Genomic DNA, 27,112 nt, shown 5'->3' with positions numbered 1-27,112 from the left:
CTCTAGATGCGATATCCCGGAATAGTGATGGAAGTAGAAATACCACCTTACCGCACCTAGAGTTGGCCTACCTCCAGTTTTGTGATGGGTTTTATTTTTTTTTTTTTACCCATTTTGATGATATTTTAGACTCAAATTTTGTTTAGGTTGAGTTATAAACTGTTTTTAGACTTAGATTAATGTGTTTTAGGCATAGATAGAATGAACACTGTCATTTGGGGTACAGGTTCTTGTCAGATGAGATACAAAGCAATGTGGACAACTAGGTGACTCAACAGAATATTTCGTGTTTGACCATTGAACTGCCATCTAACCTATCATGGAATACATAATAATAAGTTTAAATCAATACTATTACAGTAATCCCTCAAATATCTGACGTAATAGAGCCAAAGGCATGTCCGTGTATTGGCAGTGCCCTGATAATGAACAATATCCTTCCTACTATGCCCAGCCCCTCCCTGTACCCTACCTCCAGCCTACACAGTACCTATTTGTACAGTACCTAGGCTTACTTTGGCAGTGTTTTCTGGTCAGTCATGCATATTTAGACATCAAAACACACATAGGAATATCCAGAGTATTGCTAAACACCAAGGAAACCATGCAGAAAAACATTGAAACCAAGAAAACCATGCAAAAAAAAAAAAAAAATGAAAACCCAAAAACTACTGTATGTACAGTACCCTTCCTAATTTTGGCACCTTTCAGGTCAGTTTGCCATATTAATACATCCAAACACTCTAAGGAATATCCAAAGTAATGCTAAACACCAAGAAAACCATGTAAAAAAAAAAAAAAAAAACTTTGAAAACCAAATACATCCTACTTGTACAGTACCCGTCCAAATTTTGGCACTGTTTTTTTTAGGTCAGTCAGCCATATTTAGACATCAAAACATTCAAAGGAATATCCAGAGTAATGCTAAACACCAAGAAATCCATTAAAAAAAAAAACTTGAAAACAAAAAAACACCCATCCTGTTCACTACTGTACAGTATGTTACAGTACCCCCACTAATTTTGGCACTGTTTTCAGGTCAGTGTGCCATATTTAGACATCAGAACTCAAATAGGAATATCCAGAGTAATGATAAAGAGCAAGAAATCCATGAAAAAAAAAAAAAAAAATGAAAACCAAAAAACACCCTACCTATACACTGCTGTATGTATAGTACCCCTCTTAATTTTGGAACTGTTTTGAGGTCAATCTGCCATATTGGGATGCAAAAACTCTCGAGATTATCCATATTAATGCTAAATACCAAGGAAACAATGCATACAAGAAAAATCCACAAAAAACCTCAGGACGGTTGGGAAATCAGTTATCTGACACCAGTGTAGCTGTTCCTGGCCCACAAAAAAATTACACAGCCAAATATGCCACTGGAAATTGGTTAAATTGTTATAAATGGTATACCATTATCTTCGCTTGTGTTTATGCTAGAAGATAAGCTAATAAAAACATAGGAAACGGATGAGTAAAAGTACAGAAATGCAGTGAGAATAAAAGTGTTCAAGAGTAAAACTTTCCATCATGTAACTTCCCACCATCCTGTGCAAAATTTTGCCAGCACCTTCCAACAGCTAAGCACATGCCTAGATGCAGAATTCCTTGAACTTTCTTGTGGTCACTTCAGAATTTTGATACGACCAATAGTATTTGAATAAATTGTAAAAAATTAAAAAACTCACAAGTCAATACTGTCCGCGGGAATGATGGGAGGGACTGAGCGAATGAGGGGAGAGCTGGGAGGGTATGGAGAAGGGACAGGAGGGAGGAAGAAGTGAGACTGTGGGCAGGATTTTCACCCTTCTCTCATGAGGCGGGTGGGCGCTTTTACTGTACATTTACTTGTAGCCGGTGGTCTGTTAGACGCTGAGTGGCCATGCGGAAACACAACTCCCAGTGACTGGGCGGCTTTGGACGTTCAGTAGAGAGGTGGATGGCTGCTGTCACCGAACATGTACTTGTGGCTTGCAGTCTGTATTGCACTGTCAGTGGTAGTCAAGAAAGACTTGACCCGGTGGCCACACGACTTTGGACATTGGGTGGGGATGCGTATGGACGTTTTGACAGTGCTTATTGGTTACAGTCATATTATATGGGTGCTGGAGGTTCGTTGGGAGTGATCGGACAAGCATGCGACTTTGACCAGTACAGGGACGAACGGACATTTGGTTGTGGGTTACAGCCTACTTGCCGCTCAAGGCTCGAGCCCAGCAGCCACGATACTGAATGTTTGGAAATGTCAGCTGGCTGGCCGAAGTTGTCGGGGACTTTTTACATCAGGATAATAACAAGTAAATTCGGATAATGGTTTAATAGAACCAAGGTCCAAGCTTGGCTTGGAGGAGTGGCTGGTTAGGGTGGTTATGGCTATGTATGTGGGTGCTCACACCCAGGTAAGAGTGAATGGAGATTTGAGTGATGAATTTTCCGTGAATGTTGGTGTGCATCAGGGGTCAGTCCTGAGTCCCATGTTGTTTATCATGGTACTTGAAGCCCTTTCACGTGACTTTAGAAACGGACTCCCGTGGGAGTTGTTGTATGCTGATGATTTGATGTTGATTGCGGAGAACGAAAAGGAGGCGGAGGAAAGGTTTAGGAAGTGGAGAGATGGTATGGGGCACAAGGGCTTAAGGGTAAATGCAGATAAAACAAAAGTGATGATATCTAGGGTTGGTGGCAGTACTGTCAAAGACGAGGGAGAGTGGCCATGTGCAGTTTGCCACAAGGGCGTGGGAAGTAATTCCATCTTGTGCGGTGTTTGTGATAAATGGGTGCATAAGAGATGTAGTGGTATCAGAGGTGGACTGCGAGATAATGCTGATTTTATGTGTACGGCGTGTTGGGGTGAGCAGGTGGAGATTGTCAGACGTGAAAGGATTGAACTTGCTGGAGAATCTCTTGAGTGTGTGGAAGAGTTTTGTTATTTGGGAGACATGTTGTGTGCTGGAGGTGGGGCTGGAGCTAGTTCTGTGGCTAGGGTGAGAAGTGGTTGGAAGAAGTTCAGGGAGCTGTTGCCTCTCCTGAAATTGAGAGGGCTCTCCCTACGTAATAAGGGGTCTTTGTATGCGGCATGTGTTAGGAGTGTAATGCTGTATGGTAGTGAGACCTGGGCAGTGAAGGAGGAAGATATTCGCTGGCTCAGACGTACAGAAATGACAATGATTAGGTGGATGTGCAGTGCGTCCCTGCGTCCAAGGCCTGGAGGGGCTGGGTTTACGATGGAAGAGTTGAGAGGTAGGATGGGACTGGAGTGTATTGGTGTTGTGATGAGGAGAGGTAGATTGAGATGGTTTGGACATGTGGAGAGGATGGGGGATGATAATTGGGTGAGGAAGGTGAGAAGCGTTAATATTGGGGGTGGGGTTATGAGGGGTAGACCGAGAAAGACATGGGACGAGGTCATTAAGTGTGACCTTAGGGTTAAGGGACTGAACAGGGAGGCTGCAATGGATCGTGCAGCGTGGAGAGCCGCCATTAGGTGACCAAGGCCGACACATGCAAGCATGTTGGAGCCTTTAAAAACGAAAACGATATATATGTATACACAGGTATCTATCTATCTATTGCCAGACACCATAATCCCGTAAAGGGTGGCCATTTGAAACTGAGTTCATTGTTTTACAGGGAGGGGCACCAACCCTCAACCAACCCACTTGTTGACACGTAGGGAGCACGTATGGTTTGGTTATATGGTTACCACCCAGCGTTGTAAATGGTTTCTTGGCTTACAGGAAACCATTTGGGTTGTCACTCAATGTAAAGCCACCTGTAATGGAAAGAAAAGGAATAAGAAGTGACAGGATATATATATATATATATATATATATATATATATATATATATATATATATATTTTTCCATCCATCCATCATCCAATCCTACATTGCTCCTAGATGAGTGTAGGAGCCTGGGGCTAGGCAGTTGGTTCTGACATTTAAGGTGAGAGTGACCAGCCTCACTCATCCCTGAGTGGCATTACATGAGCAATCAACCCCAATCACCCCTTGGATATAAACCTTCACCGGCTCAATCTGATTGGAGCTCAATGATTACCCACTAAACCACCAGGCACCAAAATTTGGTTATATGATTACCACCCAGCGTAGTAATTGGTTTCCTGGTGTATAGGAAACCATTTGGCTTGTCACTCAGTGTAGAGTCACCCACAGGCAGAAGGAAGACAAAAGAATGAAGTAAAGAAGAGAGAAGAGGGAGTGTAAAGTCACTCATAGGCAGAAGGACAAGGAAAGAATGAAGGAAAGAAAGGCAGAAGAGGATGGAAGGAAAGAAGGATGGAGGAGTGGAAAGGGCAGACACCCAAGAGTAGCAATACATCAAGTGAGTGGATGGTGAGTGCCCTCACCTACCAAAAATATATATACCGCACACACACACACATATATATATATATATATATATATATATAGTTATCCCTCAATTATCCAACACAATAGAGCCAAAGGCATGTCCGGATGGGGGCAAAAGCTGGATACAAAGCAATATCCACTACTGTATCCATACCCTTCCTATACCCAACCTATATGTACAGTACTCCTCCTAATTTTGGCATTGTTCTCTGGTGTTTCAGCAGTATTTAGATATCAAATGACAAATGAGAATATCCTGTATAATGCTAGACACGAAGAAAACAATGCATAAACAGAAATCCACAAATTTCCTACCAATAATGTACAGTACCCACTCCAAATTTTGACCATGTTCTTCAGTCTTTCAGCTGTACGTAGACATCAAAGCACATGTGGGAGTATCCAATATAATCCTAGAAACTAAGAAAGTAGTGCAAAAAAAAAAAAAAAAAAAAAAAAAAAAAAAAAATTGAAGACGGCGGTTGCAGTAAGTGTTTGTAACCCGCTCGGGAACCATAAGTTTTCTAAAACTTTCTGGGAAAGCAACAGGGTGATTGCTGCTTCTGCGGCACAAAGAAAGCCTTTCCCAGGGCCAAATATGCCTGCGGCAATTGGTTATGTTGGTATAAATTGCATACTATTATCTTCGCTGGTGTTTATTCTATAAGCTAATAAAAACACACAAGACTCGTGAGTAAGAGTACAGAAATGCAGTGAGAATAAACTTGTTCAGGATCAAATAATACCCTCAAATAACTTCCCAACATCCTAGTGCAAACTTTTGCCTGCACGGTGCAAGAGCTAACCATACGTCTACATGCAGAAAATCATGAGCTTTCTCATGGCGTTTTCTAAATTTCAGTACGGCAAGTAGTATTCGAATAAATTGCCAAAAACTAAAAAATTCACTGGGGCGATGCATGGAGGGTGGGAGGCCAGGCAGGTGATGCTAGGGTGGGGGAAGCCTGAGGGACTGGGAGGGAGATAAGCCTGGCAGCAGTGAGCATGGGAGGGGACAGAGGAGGGATGGGGGGGGAGAAGGGCGAGCTTCTGGGGGACTTTTTACTGTTTAATGAGGAGATTGATGGGTGCTTTTGCTCTGCTGGTGGGTTAGACTCTGTTACACTTGCGAGACTAGTTCGTTCCCATTGATCCGGTCGGCTAGGGGACTCTGACCATTCGGTGAGCAGCCGGATGGACGTTTTCAGTCAGCTTGTGGGTTGCAGTCTGTATTACTCTGTATTACTAGTGTGCGGCTGTTAGCATGCAAGTAATCTGGGTGGCTGAGGGACTTTGACCATTCGGTAGGGATTGGGATAGCCATTTTGGCTCAGCCCGTGGGTTATGGTCCCTAACTCGCGAGTGGCCAGTAGCATCCAAGTGAACTGAGTTGGTGGGGGACTTTGACCATTCGGTAGGGATCCAGACAGTCATTTTAGTTCAGCTTGTGGGTTACGGTGTATTACCTGCACATGAACAGAGAGGTTGGCGAGCCACCCAACTGATTTTTAAAACTCGTCGGCCTACTGCTACGACTACTACTACTACTACTACTACTCCTACTACTACTACTACTCCTACTACTACTACTACTCCTACTACTACTACTACTCCTACTACTACTACTTCTCCTACTACTACTCCTACTACTACTGCCACTACTCCTACTCCTACTACTACTACAACTACTACTACTACTACTACTACTACTACTACAACAACAACTACTGCTACTACTACTACTACTACTACTACTACCACCACTGCTTTACTGTTCTATACTATACTGTACTGTACTATACTACTGCTACTACAACGACGATGATGATTGCTGCTGCTGCTGCTATACTACTACTACTACTACTGCTTACTACTTACTACTACTACTACTACTACTTACTACTACTACTTACTACTACTACTACTACTACTACTTACTACTACTACAACTACTACTACTACTCTGCTACTACTTCTCTGCTGCTACTACTACTACTACTACTACTACTACTACTACTACCACTACTACCACCACCACCACTACTGTACTTCTGCTACTATTACTACAATGACGACGACGACGACTACAACAATTACTTTTACTACTACCACTGTGACTAGCACTACTACTACTACTACTACTACTACGATTACGACGACGACTGCAATGACGACTTTTACAACTACCGTACTACTTTTGCTACCACCACCACCACCACCACCACCACCACCACCATTACTACTACTATTACTACTACTACTGCTGCTGCTGCTGCTGCTGCTGCTGCTACTACTATTTTTGCTCTTCTGCATGTGGTCTTTTGAAGCACAGTTGCTTCAAGATTCCCACCTTTTTCCATACAGTATTGCATGTTGCATTTTCTATGGCATCAAAGTACCCAATATAATGTAGCTTATTTTAAGAACCTGTAGACCATTAATAGTTTGGTCAAAACTTACGTTGAAAATCAGATGAGCAGCACAGTTAAATTCAGTCATCCTTGTATATCTTGCTCTTAAATATTACTTTTGCATAAGGTGACCTCTTGCTTTTTTACTGAGAAGTTTGTCCAATAACTATACTTGTACAGTACTGTACATGTGTATACAAGCTGTACTGTATAAGGTAAGAATGTTGAAAATTAAATTCTTACAGTTCTGAGGACATTTGACTACTAATTTGTACTCAGCCAGCATAGCAGGGTTAATATTGGCTGTCATTCTCCCTCAGAGAAGAAGGTCCAGTCCTGAAGTGGACCTTGTATGAAGTGATACAGATACTTGTAGATTCTTTCACCATGTATGAAATGTCATGGATAGGAGTGAACAGACATTGCTTTTAATCTGTTGAACCTGTAAAGTCTTTGCGAAGCTGAATAATATTCTTTGATGGTAGCCAGAATGCAATAAAAAGACATCTTTGGAATAGAAGATTAAGTGCTGAGTAGAGAACTGTTTCTCATTGTGACATAGATACAGTACAATACCAGGGTAAGAACTGGTAGAGAACATATATAGGGTATCTTGTGTAATATGTGACAAACTTGAGGAGGTTTAATGACTGCTGTATGAACATTGATCCAGTTCTCAACCATTGTGGAGTTGCAGCTACTGATGACTGTGACTGTGTGGGCATGTATAGCCCCTCAAAATTCACCTTTAAGGTGGTTAGTAATTGTAATCCTGTAATGGTGGAGAATAATATCTTAGTGATGTAACACTGACTCATATTTATCCCAAGAATAACCTGTTGATGTTTCTTGCATTTTTCCCTGGAATACCCTGCATGGAAAACTGAACTTTATGCATATAATTGCAAGGTGCCATGGAGTTTGAAAAGTCAGGTCAGGGAGTGCTTGTGTTAACACTGGCTTAAATCCAATGGCTGGTTGAAATAAAGCAAGGTTGCCTGTAATAATTTAGTCAAGAACATAAAAATATTTAATAGTTGTGAAATAAGAATGCCAGGTTTATGGTAGTTTTTAATGTGAAAGGTGTCAGGAGTGAAGGTAAAGGAATGGATGAAAACTTGATGTATAATGTGAATGTTCCTGTTGGAACTGAAAAGGAAGGGAAAACTAGGCAGGTAAGTTGCAGTGAGATAGGTATCTAATATTCTTAATTCCCTTTCTTTAGTTCAGCCAGGTTTTTGCATTTTTACGGGAGTTGTATTTACCCAGTTCTACTGTTATCCTTATGTTGGGTCATCTTCATCTAAACTTTCATCCAGTAAGGATGATGATGATGATTGCTGTTGTTGTGGCCCCAAGCTCATCTAGTGGGGAACCTGGTAGACTGCAGGTTGAAGATGTCCTTTTTCTGCAGTCCACTGTCCCATTTTGTGGGCATTGGGAGAGACTTGAGGGATACATCATGACCTTGTTTTACGATAAGGATGCGTTTCCAGAAACCATTGCATAACAGTTTTGTATGTTGAGTCAGTCATAATTTGTTTTAGTGGGAATATATTTTTGGCCAAGGGTCACCCACCCAGCAAAGTCTAAAAACAAGTTTCAGACTCTGAAATTGGCTATTTCACCTCACTGTGCTTCATTTACTGCTTACCACCAAAATAATTTTAAAAACTCTAAAAACAAGTTTCTAACTCCTGAACTGGTAATTATTTTACTTCACTGCACTTCACTTGCTGCTTGAACTCCAACGCTACATTACCAGTCCATCACAGGCACTAACACACTTGATAGTGATGAATGTAAATTCCATCTTGGAACAAACATATGACTGAAGACTTGCATGGGGGTGATTATACAAGCAAAATGGCAGTTGCGTATTTACTGGTGAGGGTTTATTTGGAGTCATAATCATCATACAAGTGAAAATTCTATCACGTACTGGAAAAGGGTCGTAACTTTTTCATCATACAGTATAAACAATTCACCGCATACCGGTTCATCGTATAACGAGGGTCTGTTGTATTTGTAAAATGACACAGCAAAGTGACAGTTAAATCAGTACCACTACATGAAGGCATCCCTCTCCAGTACCAGATGATGATTTACACCCCCACCAAAAACTACTTAAACACCCAGGTATAATGGATGTGCAACTGAGCAGAACATAGCTTGTTTTCTCAAAATGGTTTGAATGTTGGAGTAACACTTTGAGGTCAGTGCATTGGTGTGGTAACCATTACTGATTTAGATAAACATGAGGAGAGCAGTGTATAGATTCTTTGGTTATGTATTTCAAAATGCATAGTATTTTCACCGCTCAGATACTTTTTCGTGAGAATACAGTAATCAGGTAAGATCTGTCAGTTTATGTAGGGAGGTCTCCTGTGGCTCAAGCGATGAGGACGAAGAAAAGAGTAATGCTGTATGGGTTTGGCTATTAACGTATTAAGCCCCAGGGGTTTTAAACATTTTATTCTAGCCATATTCTAATTTTATTTAGTTCAGGAATCTGAGTAGTTAGACATGGCCTTGCTATATGTCTTCAGTATGAGAAGACCACTCCTAAGTTTTAAAAAATTATCTGGTACAGTTAGAGACAAGTTTGCTTAACATTTTGCTGTAATTATTTGTTAGTTATCTCTCATGGGTATTATTCCTGAGAGAAGCTTTTTGTATGTATGTCCTTGTATGATTCCCTTTGGTGTGATATATCGGGGAGAAAAGTGATGGCCATGCCTGAAATGTGAAGTAGATGCAGTGGAATAGTCAGCTAACCTTTTTCTTTGACAGCATCACCAAGATTATAAACATGTAAAAGAGGGGATTCAAGGGGTTAAGAACAATTGCATCCAGAGGGAGACATAGTAGTATGAAATTATCAATAATCATGAGATTAGAGTAGATAAATTGCATTAACTGTACAGTGTGGTTCAGGAAAAGATCACAGATAGAAGTGGTAGTAGTAGTTTTTATTAGCAGTGTAATATAAAAAAGAAAATACAGTAATAAAAATAGTAGTAATGGTTGGTAATCACAGTCGTTGGCATGTTTTGGGCCAATGGATTGTATTATGAGGGTTAGTGTTGTTAACCTTCACATTCCAGCTCCGAATGGTGAACTGTATTATGAAGGTTGGTTGTGATCTTCACAGTATAATTCCCAAATGGGTGGAGGTGTAGAAAAAAAAAAAAAAAAATGTAGTAGTAGTAGTACTGGTAGTAGTAGTAGTAGTAGTAGTAGTAATATCCTAGTTGCAACCCCAGCCTCATCTGGGTGAGGATCCAGTGGACTTCAACAGGGTACCCCTGGAGAACTTCTGTTAAGGTTATGGTGAAAGATTGTATGTTTTGTAGTAAGGACATGCATGAGGTTATGATGAAAAATTGTATGTTTTGTAATAAGGAAGTGCATGAGGTTATCTTGATTATATGATTTTGTTACCTTACTAGAAAACTAAACAGTTAATGAATGATCATATATTGAACATATCATTTGTAACATGGGTTCATTGGAGAAATGTTTCAGGACTTTGCCAACCCCATAAGGATCACTATCCCATCTGTGTAAACGTATGGGTTATAAGAATTAATCATTTGTATTTATTTAGAATTTACACCTGTGGTTTGCAAATTGAGAACAGGTTGTGTGTGTGTGTGTGTGTGTGTGTGTGTGTGTCATGGTGGGGGACTTGCATGCCCTGTAAATCTGGTTGGCTATACCAGTGGGGGAAAATCCCCCCCAAACTCAGCAGGAGGACAGGGTTACTTGTGCTAGTGGGGCCATCAGTGAGGGGGTCAGACTAAGTGTTCCCAGGTCCATTGCCTTGTGGATTGCCCTTGGTTGGGTCACGGAATTAAGCTCTGAATGAAAAATCCTTGAGTGGAATCCCACGGAAGGTGGTGCTCGACAAACAGAGTTCCTGGGAGACTCCTGCAACCCTGCTCGGTTGATGGTTGTCATGAATCTTCATGCCACTATCACAGGCTAGGAAGGGCCAAGTCACATGGTGGTAAGGACTGCACAACCTCACTATTACACCAAATCCATTCATTGTGCAAGCCCACTGCTATACTCACCTCCTTTCTCATCATGTTAGTGACTATAGCAGCCGTTGCTTCTGTAGTTGAGGGACAGCTTCTCTAAGTAAGTAGATTGTGTGTGCGTGTGTGTGTGTGTATTTACCTAATTGTATTTACCTAATTGTGATGTACAGGAAATGAGCTGCGCTCATGGGGTCCCATCTCTGTTTCTCAATAAGTCAAATTTTGTTTCAAACTCGTTGAAGTTTTTAGACTAGACGATCTCTTTGTCCAGGCTGCTCCACAGGTCTATGCATCTATAAGGAAAACTGTATTTCTTGATATCCTTCAAGCAGCTTGGCTTCTTCAGTTTCATTCTGTGTCCTCTTGTTACTCTTTTATCCCATGCAAACAGATCTTCTCTGTCAATTTTATCTACTCCCATTGTGGTCCTGAACACTGCAATCATGTCACCCTTCTCTCTCCTTTCCTCTAAGGAAGGCAAATCCAGCTTTTCCAGCCTCTCTCTGTACGACAGATCTGCTAGACTGAGGACCATCTTGGTTGCTGTTCTTTGTATTCTCTCAATGTTGTTTATATCTTTCTTTTTGTGTGGGGACCACACTGCTGCTGCTGCATATTGTAACCTGGGGCAGATCATGGCCACTATCAGTTTTCTCATCATCTTCCCATCCATGTAATGAAATGCTACTCTTATGTTAGTCAAAAGTTTATACGTCTTTCTAACTGTCTTGTTAATATGTTTTTCAGGTGACAGACTATCCTGGACCAGCACTCCCAGATCTTTCTCTTCTCTCACTTTTGTGAGTGGTTCATTACCCATCAAATAATTCAGTGATGGCCTCTTGGTACTTTTACTCATTTCCAATATTTTATATTCTTTGTGCTGAATTTCATTTCCCACATCCGGCTCCAATCATGTATCCTATCCAGATCCTTCTGCAGCATTTTACAGTCCTCCTCAACCTCTACTTTCCTCAAGGTCTTTGCATCATCAGCAGACTTGCATAACTGTTCACTCCATCTACCTTATCATTTATGTAAATCAGGAACATTATCGCCGCCAATACTGAGCCCTGTGGGACTCCACTTGTTGCTTCCCTCCATCCGGACATCCTGTCCTTTATTACTGTCCTCGTTTGTCTGTCTCTCAAAAAGTCTTTCATCCTTTCCAGGAGGTTTCCCTTCAGTCCTCCTATATGCTCTAGTTTCCACTTTAGTCTCTTAAGGGGTACCTTGTCAAAGGCCTTTTCCAAATCTAAATACACACAACCCACCCAACCCTCTCTCTCCTGTAGCACGTCAGTTGCTCTTGAGTAAAAGCTCAATAAGTTGGAAACACATGACCTTCCACTTCTGAATCCAAGCTGACTTTCAGCCAAAATATTCATCTCTTCCTGATATTTTTTTGTCTATCTGTGTGTGTGTGTGTGTGTGTGTGTGCGTGTATTTTCCTAGTGGTGATACACAGGAAATAAGCTACGATCGTGGGGTCCTGTCTCTGTTACTCAACCAGTGAGACTTTGATTTAAACTCATTTTAGTTTTTGGACTGAATGATCTTTTTGTCCAAGCTTTTCCACAGGGTGACCATTCCCAACCCTCTAACTGTCGTCCAATTGCTTTAACATCCTGTTTCTCAAAAGTTTTCGAGTCAATTCATAATAGAAAAATTTTAAAGCATCTTTCCTATCACAACCTTCTTTCTGATCGTCAGTATGGGTTCCATCAGGGACGCTCCACTGGCGATCTTCTCACCTACATTTCACTCCTGGTCATCCTTCTTTTGGGACTTTGGCGAAAGCTTTGCTATTGTACTTGACATCTCAAAGGCTTTTGATCGAGTCTGGCATAAATCTTTAATTTCCAAACTGCCCTCTTACAGTTTCTATCCTTCTATCTGTGCCTTCATCAATAGTTTCCTTTCTGGTCATTCTATAGCCGCAGTTGTAGACGGCCATCATTCTTCTCCTAGATCTGTTAACAGTGGTGTTCCTCAGGGCTCTGTCCTATCACCAACTCTCTTCCTTTTATTCATCAATGATCTTCTAAGCTGTACATCTAACCCTATCCACTCATACACTGATGACTCCACCCTTCACCTTTCCATTCGGTTCCCGCAACGTCCATCTCAGCAGTTACTTCAGCAAACAAGGGATGAGGCTATGGCACACCTAATGTCTGACTTGGCTCGTATCTCTGACTGGGGTAAAAATAATCTGGTTGTTTTTAATGCATCAAAGACTCAGTTCTTACACCTATCAACCGGACAAAATCTTCCACAGGTATACCCACTAGTGTTTAATAATATCCAGCTGAATCCTGCATCATCCTTGAACATGCTTGGGGTTTCATTTACTCGGGACTTATCTTGGAAAGATCATATTACATCTCTTGTAAAATCTGCTTCCAAGAGTGTGATAAGTCAACTCTGTTCCTTCTTTACCCCTGCACGATTGTTGACTCTATACAGGGGTTTTGTCTGCCCCTGTGTGGAGTACAACTCTCATATGTGGGGAGGCTCCCCACATACAGCTCATCTCAATAGGGTGGAGTCAAAGGCATTTCGTCTCATTAACTCTCCTCCTGGTACTGACTCCCTTCAACCTCTTTCTTTTTGTCGCACTGTTGCATCTTTATCTCTTTTCTATCGCTACTTCAATGGTCACTGGTCCTCTGAACTGTCTGCATGCATTCCTCCACCTCTACGACAGGCGCATAACACCAGTCTAGCAGCAAATTCTCATCCCTTTGCTGTTCAACTCTCTAATGCAAGAGTTAACCGTTACTCCCAGTCCTTCATTTATGCAACAGGTCAACTCTGGAACTGTCTCCCTCTGTCTGTATTTCCTGCTTTCTATGATCTCCAGTCTTTCAAACGCAGAGTGTCCAGGCATCGCGAAATGATCGGAGCTTGAATTTGGCTCTTTCTTGTATTTTGTTTTTCTCTTGGAAGGAACAATTTTGTGGGCTCGTGGCCTTTGGTTCCTTCTTCCTCACATTAAAAAAAAAAATAGTTTGGAAAACTGTATTTTTTAGATATTCTTAAAGCACTTTGTGTACAATATTTAAATTTCTTTCCATACCCTCTTGTTGCTCCCCCATCCCATATAAACAGATCTTCTCTGTCAATTTTGTCCACTCTCATCATGGCCCTGAACTCTGCAGTCATGCCACCCCTCTCTCTTCTTTCTTCTAAGGAAGGCAGAGCCAGCATTTTTAGTCTTTCCTTGTACGATAGATCTGCCAGGCTGGGGACCATCTTGGTTGCTGCTTTTTGTTTTCTCTCGATCTTGTTTATATCATTCTTTTATGTGGGGACAACACCACTGCTGCATATTCTGACCTGGGGTGGATGAGAGTCACTATAAATTTTTCTTATCATCTCCTCATCCACGTACTGAAATGCCACTCTTACGTTTGTCAAATGCTTATATGTCTCTCCGACAGTCTTATTAATGTGTTTTTCAGATGACAGATTATGCTGGACCAACACTCCCTGGTCTTTCTCTTCTCCTGCTTTTGTGATTGGTTCCTTTAAAATTGAGTAATTCAGTGATGGCCTCTTAGTAATTTTACCCACTTCCAGTATTTTGCATTTTTTTGCATTGAATTGCATTTCCCATACGTATGTCCAGTCATAATCCTGTCCAGATCTTCCTGTAACATTGTACAGTCCTCTTCAACTTCCACTCTCCTCATGATTTTTGCATTGTCTGCAAACGGACTTGCATAACTGTTCATTCCATCCACCATTTTGTTTACGTAGATCAGAAACATTGTGTGAGCCAGCAGTGAGCCCTGTAGGACACCATTTGTTACTTCCTTCCACCCTGACAGCATGTCCTCTATTACTGTCCTCATCTGTCTGTCTCTCATGAGGTCCCTCATCCACTGCAAGAGGTTCCCCTTCAGTCCTTCTATGTGCTCCAGTAGGAGCATTCGCAGTAAGGCACAGATACTACATGCTGCCAGGATTTTTAATTTCCTATTTTGTGGGCAATGCAGAATGCTCCCATATGGGAGTTTTTTCATAATAATATTATGTACAAATTTTTCTCATTTAAGTTGAATCCCTTGCCTAATAATCTGTCTATCGTCTGTAGCCAGACGCCATAATTCTGTAAGGGGTGGCCATTTGACTCTGAGTTATTTGTTTTACAGGGAGGGGCACTAACCCTCCACCAACCCACTTGCTGACACGTAGGGAGCATGTATGGTTTGGTTATATGGTTACCACCCAACGTTGTAAATGGTTTCTTGGCTTACAGGAAACCATTTGGTTTGTCACTCAATGTCAAGCCACCTATAATGGAAAGAAAAGCAATAAGAAGTGACAGGAATTACGGGAGAAATAGGAAGAGAGGAGGGCAGACACAGATAAAGAATGATAAAGGCTTAAGCCCTGTCCACATGAGCGGGCAATGCCCGCGGGCACAAGCGAGCAGTTTGCCTGTTGACGGGCTCACCGCTTGTGCCCATCAACAGGCAAACTGCTCACTTGTGCCCGCGGGCATTGCCCGCTCGTGTGGACAGGGCTTAAGGAAGAAGCAGGCAGCACTACATCAAGTGAGTGGATGATGGTCGCCACCACCTACCACTTTGCCTAATAATGAGGTCACGTGATATTTTTTTCATGTTTTCTGGTGTTGGCTATGTACGTCAAGGGATGAAGATTTACTGGTTTTACACATGTACAAATACAGTATTTCTTGATATTTAATTTTATTCAGCTATTCCCAATTGTCACCACCAAAAGTATTAAAAGAAAAAACTTTGTTTCACCAGAGTCTCTGCCTGCAGTATGACATGCTCTGCAGATCAAAACAGCCACATGTTTTCTCAGATGTTTCCCACACTTTTCTTCTTATTGGATCTTGCTTGGCAGATAGGAACTTGGTCTCAATTGGTCTCGAAGACCATAACTTTACTCTTCCCTACATTCATGTTTAGATTCCCTTTCTTAAACTCTCAAACTCATCCACCAGCCCTTGCAACTCCGATCGTCTTCACTTAACAACACAGTATCATCTGCAAACAACAGTACAGGGAGTTTCCAAACACTGCCCTCTCTCATTAGGGTTACTCCAACATCCACTGCCCTACCTATATCTCTTTTATAACCCCATCCATATACAGATTGAACAGCCATGGAGACATGATACATCCCTATTTCAATCCAACCTTCAAATAGAAAATTTCACTCAGTTCACTATCCACACACACTGCAGCCTTAACACCCTCATACATACTCTTCATGGCATTCAACAGCTTCCCCTTTAATCCATATATTCTTAATACTTTCCACAACCCTTGTCTATCCACCCAGTCATATGCTTTTTCCAAATCCATGAAGGCAGCATACAACTTCTTTTCCTTCCCTAGGAACTTTTCTGCTAAAGATCTAAGAATGAATATCTGATCTACACAACTTCTTCCCTTCCAAAAAGCTGCTTGTTCTTCTCCAGCAAATTCCTCTGTTATTTCCCTAACTCTGTCAATAAGTATCCTACCATATACTTTTCCTATTACATGAAGAAGACAAATGTCCATATGATTACCACACACTTCTTTTTCCCCTTTTCCTTTGTACAGGAGAATAATTATACCTGACTTCCAATCTTCCGGAACTCTGCCTTCCTCCCAGGCCAATCTGTACTGTACATTTCCACATCCACTCTACAGTACTACTATCTCTCCTTCATGCTTCAGCATTTCACCACACACTCCATCAATTCCTGGAACTTTCCCCATTTTAACTTTCTTCATTGCATCCACAGCCTCTTTCCTACTGATTTCTTCCTCTCCTCTTACATCCCCCCTTCTCCCAGCCATTCCCCAGCCACTTATACTCGCATTGCTTTCATTCCCATGTGTTCAACAATTCCTTAATGAATGAATGAATTGTTATTATTATTATAATTATTATTATTATTACTGTTATTAAAATTTACTATTATTGTACATCTCTCTGTCACTGCATAGCCAGACACCTTAATCCCATTGGGAGTTACCACAGACAAATTGCCTCCATGTCACCTTGTCAACTGCCATCAGGTTACCCTTCCTTCCAACTAATGCCAGTTTTATTTATGTATCTCTCCATATCTCTCCACCCCATTATTCCAACTCCTTCTCAGTATCCCCCTGCCCCTCTTCCCCTCTCCCCCACTTACTCACACTTTTCTAGTCAGTCTCTCATTCTCCATTCTTCATTTGGTCATATAAGTTGACTTGTAACACTCCAGCACATTCACAGCAAGACCTCAGTTCTTTTATCTTCCTTATCTATCTATCATTATGACAGAATATGTTTTATGGAATTTTCATTGAAGTATGCATATTACTGTGACAATGCTTCTCTTACAGTGTGACTAAGAGAAGCTGAGTTCATCAGTAGAAGCTGCCAGCTACCATGAACAGTGAGAGCCCAGAACTGTGGACAACTGAGGATGTTGGCCAGTGGTTGAAAGCCCAGGGTTTCAGCCAGTACAAGTTTGAATTTATTAAGCACAAGATTAATGGAGAGGCACTTCTTCTGCTAACAGAAAAGGACATTAAGGAGGATCTGAATGTTCGAGTAATAATGTCTACTTTTAGTTCTGCACTGAGCCATAGTATTTTTAGACAGGGGCTCTTGGGAAATTTATGAGAAACTTCAGGTTATCTTTGGGCTAATTTTTAATAATAAAGGCTGTATCAGCATGGGTTCAGTCTCAGCTGGTGTGGAGCTACAGTTACTGCTGTAAAGACTTTTGGACAAAAGTAGTCACCTTTATAAGTCATAATTCACCCATATGCTCCACAGGCAGGCTTCGATGAGATAGAGAAGGATATATTTTGGGATGACAATAAGTGTAGGAAATGGTATGGGGGATGGTGAGATTGTAGTTTTGAGAGGGGACTTGGTCATGTAGGTGAAGCATCTCAAGGATAGGAAGGAATACATGGGAGATGTGCATATGGTACAGGAAATGAGAAAGGGGAAAGGATACTTGAATTTGCAGGGGCAAAGAACATGATTGTTTGCAACACACATTTTAGGAAGGGAGAAAGTAGGTTGATTACATATGTCAGGGGGAAGTAGCAGCCAGATAGACTATTTCCTGGTCACGATGGCTGATAGGTTAGTGAGGGATGTTTCAGTTATAGTGAGTGAGGAGTGTGTGCAGCAACACAAGTGATGGTATGTGACATGTGCTTATGGAGCAGGTGAAGAGAAAGAGGACCTATGCATCTAGGAGGAAAGTGTGGAAGCTGAAAAGCCAAACAGTAAGGGATGCCTTCTATAACGAGATTAGGAGAGTGGTGGCTGAACAGGGAGATGCTGACAGAAGTGTTAATGAGCAGTAGAGTGCCCTCAAGAGCAACCTTTTGAGAGTTACTGGTTCAGCATGTGGATGGACAAGAGGCCCACCAAGACATTAAGTAACTTGATGGTGGGATCAGGGTGTAGAGGAAAGGAGAAAAGAAGACATTTCTGGGAATGGAAGTAGGGTGGTAACCATCCATCATCCAATCCTATGTCGCCCCATGAGGAGTGTAGGAGCCCAGACATTTAAGATGAGAAATAGGAATACTTGGCTGCAAAGTGTAGGGTTAGAAAAGAGGTTTGCAGGGGATAGTCTGAGTCACAGAGACTTTTACTTGATAATCTAAATTGTGGAGGATTACGATATTTATCCATCCATCCATCATCCAGTCTTATGTTGATTCATCCATCCATCCATCATCCAGTCTTATGTTGATTCATCCATCCATCCATCATCCAGTCTTATGTTGATTCATCCATCCATCCATCATCCAGTCTTATGTTGATTCATCCATCCATCCATCATCCAATCATGTGTTGCCCCTTGAGGAGCGTAGGAGCTCGGGGCTATGCAAGTTGGACCTGACATATAAGATGGGAGTGACCGCCTCACTCATCCCGGAGTGGCATTACGTGAGCAATAAACCCCAACCATCCCTTGGATATAAACCTGCACAAGCTCAGTCCGATTGGAATGCCTTAATTACTCACTAAACCACCAGGTGCCATAATTTGGTTATACGGTTACCACCCAGTGAAGTAAGTAAATGGTTTCCTGGTGTATTATACGGTTACCACCCAGTGAAGTAAGTAAATGGTTTCCTGGTGTACAGGAAACCATTTGGCTTGTCACTCAGTGTAGAGTCACCCATAGGCAGAAGGAAGAGGAAAGAATGAAGGAAAGCAAGACAGAAGAGGGAGTGTGAAGTCACCCATAGGCAGAAGGAAGAGGAAAAAATGAAGGAAAGAAAGACAGAAGAGGAAGAAAGGAAGAGTGGAAAGGGTAGACACTCAAAGCAGCACTGCATCAAGTGAGTGGATGGTAAGGTGGCAAATCAGATGAAGAGGGAGAATGGGATATCATAGGTGAGCAGTGTGTGCAAATTGAAGGAATGGTAGTGGTGAACAGTGGGGATATGAAAGATGCATGGAGATTGCATTACATGTGGTTGATGAATGAGGAGTTTGACTGGGGCAGGGAAGGTTTGGAGCCCATAGATCTAGTTTAGCCCTTGGCCTTTGATTGATGCAGCTACTGTGAGCAGGGCAATAGGCAGGATGCAGGTGGGGAAGGCAGCACGTGTGTCTGGGTTAACTGCTGAAATCTTGAAAGCTGCAGGAGATAGAGGAGTGAGGTTCATCACTGACCTGATAAGTACAATTATCTATGAGTGTGTTGTCCCAGATGATTGGCTGAAGTGTGTCATTGTAAATGTGTACAAGGGGAAGGGTGATGCCCTGGAAAGAGGAAATTATAGAGGCATTAAGCTTTTAGACCAGATAATGAAGGTAATGGAGAGAGTTCTAGAAGGTATGATTAGAGAAAGTGAATATTGATGAGATGCAGTTTGGGTTTATGCTAGGCAAATGGACCACTGATGCCATATTCATTGTTCAACACCTTCAGGAAAAATATATGGGAAAGAAAAGGGAACTGCTTTGTTTTTGTTGACTTGGAGAAGGCCATTGACAGAGTTCCTAGAGAGGTGGTGAAGTGGACAATGAGAAAGCTTGGAATCGCGTGGGTGGTTACGGTCGTTATGGCTTTGTATGTGGGTGCTCACACCCAGGTAAGAATGAATGGAGATTTGAGTGATGAGTTTTACATGAATTTTGGTGTGCATCAGGGGTCAGTTTTGAGCCCCATGTTGTTTATCACGGTCCTTGAAGCCCTCACACGTGACTTCAGAAATGGACTCCCGTGGAAAATGTTGTATATTCATGATTTGTTGTTGATTGCAGAAAAAGGAAAGGGAGGCAGAGGAAAGATTTAGGAAGTGGAGAGATGGTATGGGACACAAGGGCTTGAGAGTAAATGCAGGTAAAACAAAAGTGATGGTATCTAGGACTGTTGGCAATACTGTCAAAGAATAGGGAGAGTGACCATGTGTGATTTGCCACAAGAGCATGGGAAGCAATTCCATCATGTGCAGTGTCTGTGCAAAGTGGGTATTTAAGAGATGTAGTGGTATCAGAGGCAGACTGCAAGACAATGCTGATTTTGTGTGTGCGGTGTGTCCAGGAGAACAGGTGGAGATTGTCAGGCATAAAAGGATTGAACTTGCTGGTGAGTCTCTTGAGTGTGTGGAAGATTTTTTTATTTGGGAGACATGCTATGTGCTGGAGGTGGGGCTGGAGCTAAATCTGTGGCTAGAGTGAGGAGTGGTTGGAAGAATTGACAGGGCTCTCCCTCAGTGCTAAGGGATCTTTGTATGCGGCATGTGTTCGGAGTGTAATACTGTATGGTAGTGAGACCTGAGCAGTAAAGGAAGAGGACATTCGCAGGCTCAAATGTACAGAAATGGCAATGATTAGGTGGATGTGCTGTGCATCTATGAGTGCAAGGCCTAGGGGGGCAAGGTTTACAATGGAAGAGTTGAGGGGTAAGGTGGGACTGGAGTGTATTGGTGTTGTGATGAGGAGAGGTAGATTGAGATGGTTTGGGCATGTGGAGAGGATGAGGAATGATAATTGGGTGCAGAAAGTGAAGTGTGTTAATGCTGGGGGTAGGGTGCAAGAGGTAGATCGAAAAAGACCTTAGATGAGGTAATTGAATGTGTCCTCAGGGGTAAGGGACTGAATAGGGAAGCTGCCAGAGTTTGAGCAGCATGGAGAGCTGCCATTAGGTCACCAAAGGCCGATGCATGCAAGCATGTTGGAGCCTTCAAAAACGAACAAACAATATACGAGTATTTAGTGTGAAGTCTCAATTATCCAGCACAATTCAGCCAAGCCCTACGCCAATTAAAACAAAACACCAGACATTGCATAGTAACCCCTATCGGCTCATCATTCGGCTTCGAGCCAGATATTGTGTTGCTGTCTGTCATGACCTTCTGTCCTAAAAACCTTCCCAAAAGTAAAAGGTGAGGACTAATTATAAAATGCAATACAGTAATGATACAGTACAGTAATACAATGCCAGTTGGCTACTGCTAATGAGCTGGTTGATACGCTTTGATGATGGATATTGTATACAACTGCAGGTTACGTCCCGTTTTGGTGCTGGATACTGCATAATTTCATTGCATATTGCTCTAATAGAGCTGAGCCAGCAGAGTTGGATATTGTGACAATGGATAATTCAGAGTTTACTGTATTCATTCATTCATTCATCATATATATACATACAGTATATATATATATATATATATATATATATATATATACAGTAATCACTCCAATATCCGGATCAATAGAGCCATCGGTAGGTTCGGATATTGGTTTTGTCCGGATATTGGGCCCCAGCTTATGGACTTGTACTTACGGACCCTAACACAGAGAAACACCTATACAACTCCCTCCGGACATGCATAGCACCTATTTAACACCCAAATCACACCAATAAGGCACATAAATGACTGAAATAAATGCAATAGACACATAAAATGTGGGTTTAGAAGTATGTTCATACATTAATAAACATTCTGGTACTTATGGACTCTAACCGAACCTAACCTAACCGAACCTAACCGAACTCTGAAAAACCCATTCCTACTGCACATGCATGAGGTAAGTTTAGTATGGAAAGAAGTACAGTATGACACTTTCTGGTAAGTATAGTATGGGAAAAAATACAATATGAAACATTCTGGTAAATATAGTATGGAAAATAGTACAACATGAAACATTTTGGCTACTTACAGCAAGTCCCTGGCCACCTCGATGAATAACCGCCTCCTCTCGGACTCTGACAGTAAGAACGATTTCCTGAAGCACTTGCACTACACTCTTCCTGAAGTCTTGCACTGAACTTAGTCACTAACACACAGAAGTCCGTTCTTTTCACAGTGTTCACTTTAGTCCAAATAATGTTCCATTAAATTTAAGTGTTGCACATTAACTTTTTCCCAAGTTTTTTTAAGTTTCCAAAGCCAAAACAAAGAAGGTTAGTTACGTTAAATTTCTTTTCTACTTAGTCTTTTCTCCCAACTTGAAAACCTTAACACAACACACCGTTTTTATACTGCACAACACTCAAAATTCCCGTGTGGTCTAGTGGAGAAGTTCTTGCTGTTTATTCACTGTCAGAGCCCGAGAGTATCACTGGCAGGCGTCCAAGGGGTGCATCGGTGGGTAGTGGTGATGGCGTACCGACTACAGAAGACTCTGAAGACAGCCGCAAACTCACGTCGAGCGGTGACTCCACTGTAGCTGATGTGCTGGGCTGTGGCTCGGAGCATGAGGGCCTGTCTTGGGGAGGCAACGGAGTGGAACCAGGGCTTGGCACAGCGGGGGTCACGGGCCTGAAAAAACTGTCAATCGTTGACTGACGCAAGGACCGACGATTCTGGCGATTGATGATGCGCTGCCGGAAAGCACGCACTTCCTCCACGAGTCCCAAGGGCCCCATCTCCCTGTCGCAGTCCGGGTGTTCCAGGTAGTCTAGGACGAACTCTAGATGTTCCCGGAGTGCGCTCAGCTTGGGGATGGCTGGAGTAGTGTCCTGCTGGGCGGACTCTGCATCATCATCGCCTTCGTCGTCGGAATCTTCAAGTTCGGGACTGACACCAGCAACCGAAGACGCGATCTCGATATCAGACAACGTCTGATACCCAGGATCGCCCTCGTCGTCGTCCAACCACTCACGAACATCGTCCACATCAACATCGTCGCCGTGCGTACGTGGCCGTGCATGGAAGTCATCCACGTCAAACCCTAGGAAATCGTACTCCACATCTGTTCCGAGAAGCAGACGAGACCAACCATTTTCAAGAGTTTTCACAGGGACTTCCTTCCATGCACTAGCCCAGTTGTACAGCGCAGACTTGATGTTGTAGCGGCGAAAGGTTTTCCAAAGTCCGCTTGCCTCGAGTGTCACGTCCTTCCCTGCGCTCGTCCTCGTCCTCGAGAACCACCATCACCTCGTCCAGGAACTTCCGACGGTACAGGCGCTTTGTTGCCACGATCACTCCTTGGTCCATTGGTTGAATGAGAGCAGTCGTATTAGGTGGCAGAAACATGCACCTAATACGGCCATTCTCAGCAACCAAGTCCTTGTCGCACGGGTGGGCAGGTGCATTGTTGAGGAGAAGGAGAGCCTTTACCTGGTCGCGAGGAATTCCCAGTGTCTTCGTCTGGTAATGTATGACCTCCTTGATGAAGTGATGGTGAAACCAGTCTTTGAAAATCACAGCTGTGAACCATGCTTTCAAAGAATGGTACCATACGACAGGAAGGACATCCATCACCCCACGAAGGCACCGAGGCTTCTTTGCACGGCCAACAATAACGGGCTTAAGCCGGTGCATGCCGTTAGCATTGGCACAACACAAAGCAGATATCCGTTCCTTAGAAAGCTTGCGGCCAGGTACACGCTTCTCCGTCTCATCGGCGAGAGTGTTCGTTGGCACCGAGCGATAGAATAGGCCAGTTTCGTCAGCGTTATAGACTTGACCGGGAGTGAGGCCCTCCCTGTCGATCAAGCCTTTCACCTTGTGCCGAAACTCGCCCACCCATCCTCGTTAGCGTCCAATGCTTCGCCATGTGCTTTACGGTTAGTAAGGCCATGTCGCAACTTGAACGCGAAGAGCCAACCCTCGGATGCCTTGAAGTCTAGGGCGTCGTGAAGCCTTGCAAACTTCTCAGCAGCAGCCTTCAGCTCCGTTCCACGTACCATCACACCAGCTGCACGTTGCTGTCGATACCAAATCAACGTGGAGCGGTCGATCTCTGCATACTTGGGAGTAAACATAACCTTCCTCTCACGTTGCGTTTGCTTCTCGACGAGAAGTCAGCCGTGTACTGCATGAGCTTGTCTCGGGAACGCTTGATATCAAACAAAGTCGACCGGGCCAGGTTGAACTCGCGGAGAATGCGAGAGGAAGACCAACCCGCATCAACCTTCTCCAATATCTCCCGTTTCTTCTCCAGAGTCAACACCACTCTCTTCCTTTTCTCAGGAGGCGGGGCCATCATCACACACACTAAGAGTAGGGCAGAGAGCAGCAGGAGGCCTTGCAGCAAGTACGGCACCACCACAAAAGCGAGCACGTGGGCAGCCATGACGAAGAGCGTAGGTCTTGTCGCGGTGAGAGACAGGCGGGAAGTGGGGAGGATGCAGCGGCGCTCTATCGGACGTTGGAGGAATGACGAACCAAAACAATGCTCTCACGCGGCGCGCGCGGCAAGTTCAAATTACGGACGGCAAAAAATCGATTTTTTTTCCAATTTTTTTGGATTTTCGGACCATTTTGGGAATGTTTGATCCCAGGACGATAAGGTTCGGTTAGTGGGGATGTTCGGTTATTGGGCGTCCGGATATTAGAGGGATTACTGTATATATATATATATATTCCATTGGATCCCAGAGTTGCTGGGCGAGGCACTGCACTGAGAGGGTACTAAGCGTACCGCCCTCCGCCTATCGGCTCATGGTCGCGAAGCTCATAGATCCTTACCTGGGGGTTTCCTACTTTATTAGGATCCAAAACTCCCGGTTCTGTCCAATACTGGGGACTGGGCTCCAATGGGTTAAAGAAACTGATAGATTTGCCAGTCATTAACCCATTGGATCCCAGAGTTGCTGGGCAAGGCAATGCACTGGGAGGGCACTGAGTGTACCGCCCTCCGCCTATCGGCTTATGGTCGCAAAGCTCATAGGTCCCTACCCGAGGGTTCCCTACTTTATTAGGATCCCAAAATTCCCAGTTCTGTCTAATATTGGGGATGCTGGGCTCCAATGGGATATGTGTGTGTGTGTGTGTGTGTATATATATATATACACACACACACAGAGATAGCCCGATTATCCGGTCTATATAGTGTTAAGGGGTGCCCGATTAGTCCGAAAGCACGATTAATCCGGCGGAAACAAAACATACTGTACTGTTAGACTGATTTAATTACTGGTAAATGTACACTTTAAGTACCAGAAAGACCTTTCCAGTTCAATGTATATTCCTCCAGCTTGTTTCAGTATTTTTCAGACTACAGTATATTCAGTTCGGTAAATCACGTTTTCTTACTGAAAGATTTCCTCCCTGTTATTATCGTCACGTTCTAAAGCTGTACCTACGATTGTTTCCAGCACAATGGACGAAACTCATCATACTCAAATGTGGACTTCGTTTCCCAACTGAAGATTAGGTTAGGTTAAATCATTAGGTGCAGTTAAGCTAGGTTAGGCCAGGTTTAAACACTTAGATTAGAACAGTGTCTTCTGCCATTACGTTAACGAATCAAACAAAGAGTCGTCACACCAGAACAGCAAAAAACAGCGGGGAAACAGATTTAGCGAGAAATGTTTATTTACCAACCCAGAAATAATCAGAAAAATATAATAGACTATCAGGATGAACTGATTTGGTTAGGTGCTTTTACTGCTTACAGCAAAGCGTATGTTTACCCCGCTCAAATCCTCAGTGTTCGTGAGTTCAGAAATTTGTGTGCTCCCGTGGCAGACCTTGAAACCATTTTTTCAGGGTTATAAAGTCAGTTTCTTTTTCTTACAGATGTGAAAAGACTCGTCTGGTACACCTGTTTTTTTTTTCCCCTCCTTCCTAAACCCATTGTGTGATTTGCTATGATTCGTGAAAGAATTAATAAAATTAGGGGGCATGTTACATTAGCATTTAAACATAAAGTGTAATGCATGTTACTGTAGCATTGAAACATATCGGTGAAAACATCTGGGATGAAAGGACCGCCTAGCTGTTTGGGATGGTTGAGTAGGGTCGTGTAAACATACCAGTGACCTTTGTTCCCTTCCCATAATTGTTCGCAGTTTTTATGGCTCTCCCTAACTCAACATTACTGACACCGGTACAGTAAAGCATTGTTCAAGGCTGGCAGCCATGAAGGGGTTAATGGAATACATTATTGTTTGTATCAATACTCTCTCTTTCACAAATACACGAACAAACAAAAGAATGTGCAATAAATGTACACTTAACTGTAAGGAGCAGAAATAACTGTATGCTCTGTCGGTCCGAAATGTGTTGGGAAGCGACATCGAACAAAGAATGTGGAACTGAATGCCACCTTACGAGAACACGTGAGATGAAAGTATTTTTTCTTATTAGTAAACATAATTGTTCCATTTCGTCCCCTATAATTGTGAAACTCATAAATTTTCGTCCAAGCATACAGCCTAATAACCTTACCAATTCAATTCATATTGCTCTGGTTTGTTTTCTGAATTTTTCTGCCTATTTTGTGGGTGGTAAATTATGTTTGGCTGAAAGATTTCCTCTCTTATCATAACATTCCTTAAACGTACCTATGATTGTTTCCGGCATAATGGAAGAAACTTACTCATAATTAGGTTGCATGTTACATTAGCATTTAAACATATCAGCGAAAACATCTGAGACGAAGTAACAGGCCGCCTGACTGTTTGAGATGGTAGAGGAGGGTTGTGAAAACATACCAGTGACCTTCGTTCCCTCCCAATAATTGTTCACAGTTTTTTATAGCTCTCCCTAACCCAACATCCCTAACACCGGTACAGTAAAGCATTGTTCGAGGGTGACAGCTATGATAGGGTTAATGGGATGCATTATTGTTTGTATTAATACTCTCACACATACAATACAGTACACTTAAGAACGAACAAAAGAATGAACAGTAAATGTAAGAGGAAGAAATAACTGTGCTCTGTCGGTCCGAAATGTGTTGGGAAGCGCGATATCTAACGAAGAATGCAGAACTGAATGCTAACTTACGAGAACACATGAGGTAATTTTTTTTTTTTTTTTTCTGATTAGCAGACATTCTTGTTTCATTTCATTCTCTAAAACTAGGAAAC

At 42.6% G+C, this 27,112-nt stretch overlaps 1 protein-coding gene across 1 annotated transcript in view; it reads left to right on the top strand.

The window, feature by feature from the left end:
- The first annotated feature begins 17,238 nt into the window (after positions 1-17,238).
- LOC145415123 (sphingomyelin synthase-related protein 1-like) overlaps positions 17,239-27,112 on the top strand; it is a 32,902-nt gene continuing 23,028 nt past the window's right edge. Inside the window, exon 1 of the mRNA XM_080284542.1 lies at positions 17,239-17,412. Coding sequence (XP_080140668.1) covers positions 17,248-17,412 — 165 coding nt within the window. The 5' untranslated portion in view covers positions 17,239-17,247. The remainder of the gene's footprint in view (positions 17,413-27,112) is intronic.

This window comes from Coenobita brevimanus, chromosome 101, assembly GCF_032717465.1.
Source record: "Coenobita brevimanus isolate Jiangsu-jjx chromosome 101, ASM3271746v2, whole genome shotgun sequence".
Taxonomy (NCBI): domain Eukaryota; kingdom Metazoa; phylum Arthropoda; class Malacostraca; order Decapoda; family Coenobitidae; genus Coenobita; species Coenobita brevimanus.
The sequence above is the reverse complement of the archived record's forward strand: the minus strand, read 5'-3'. Positions and strand labels throughout refer to the sequence as shown.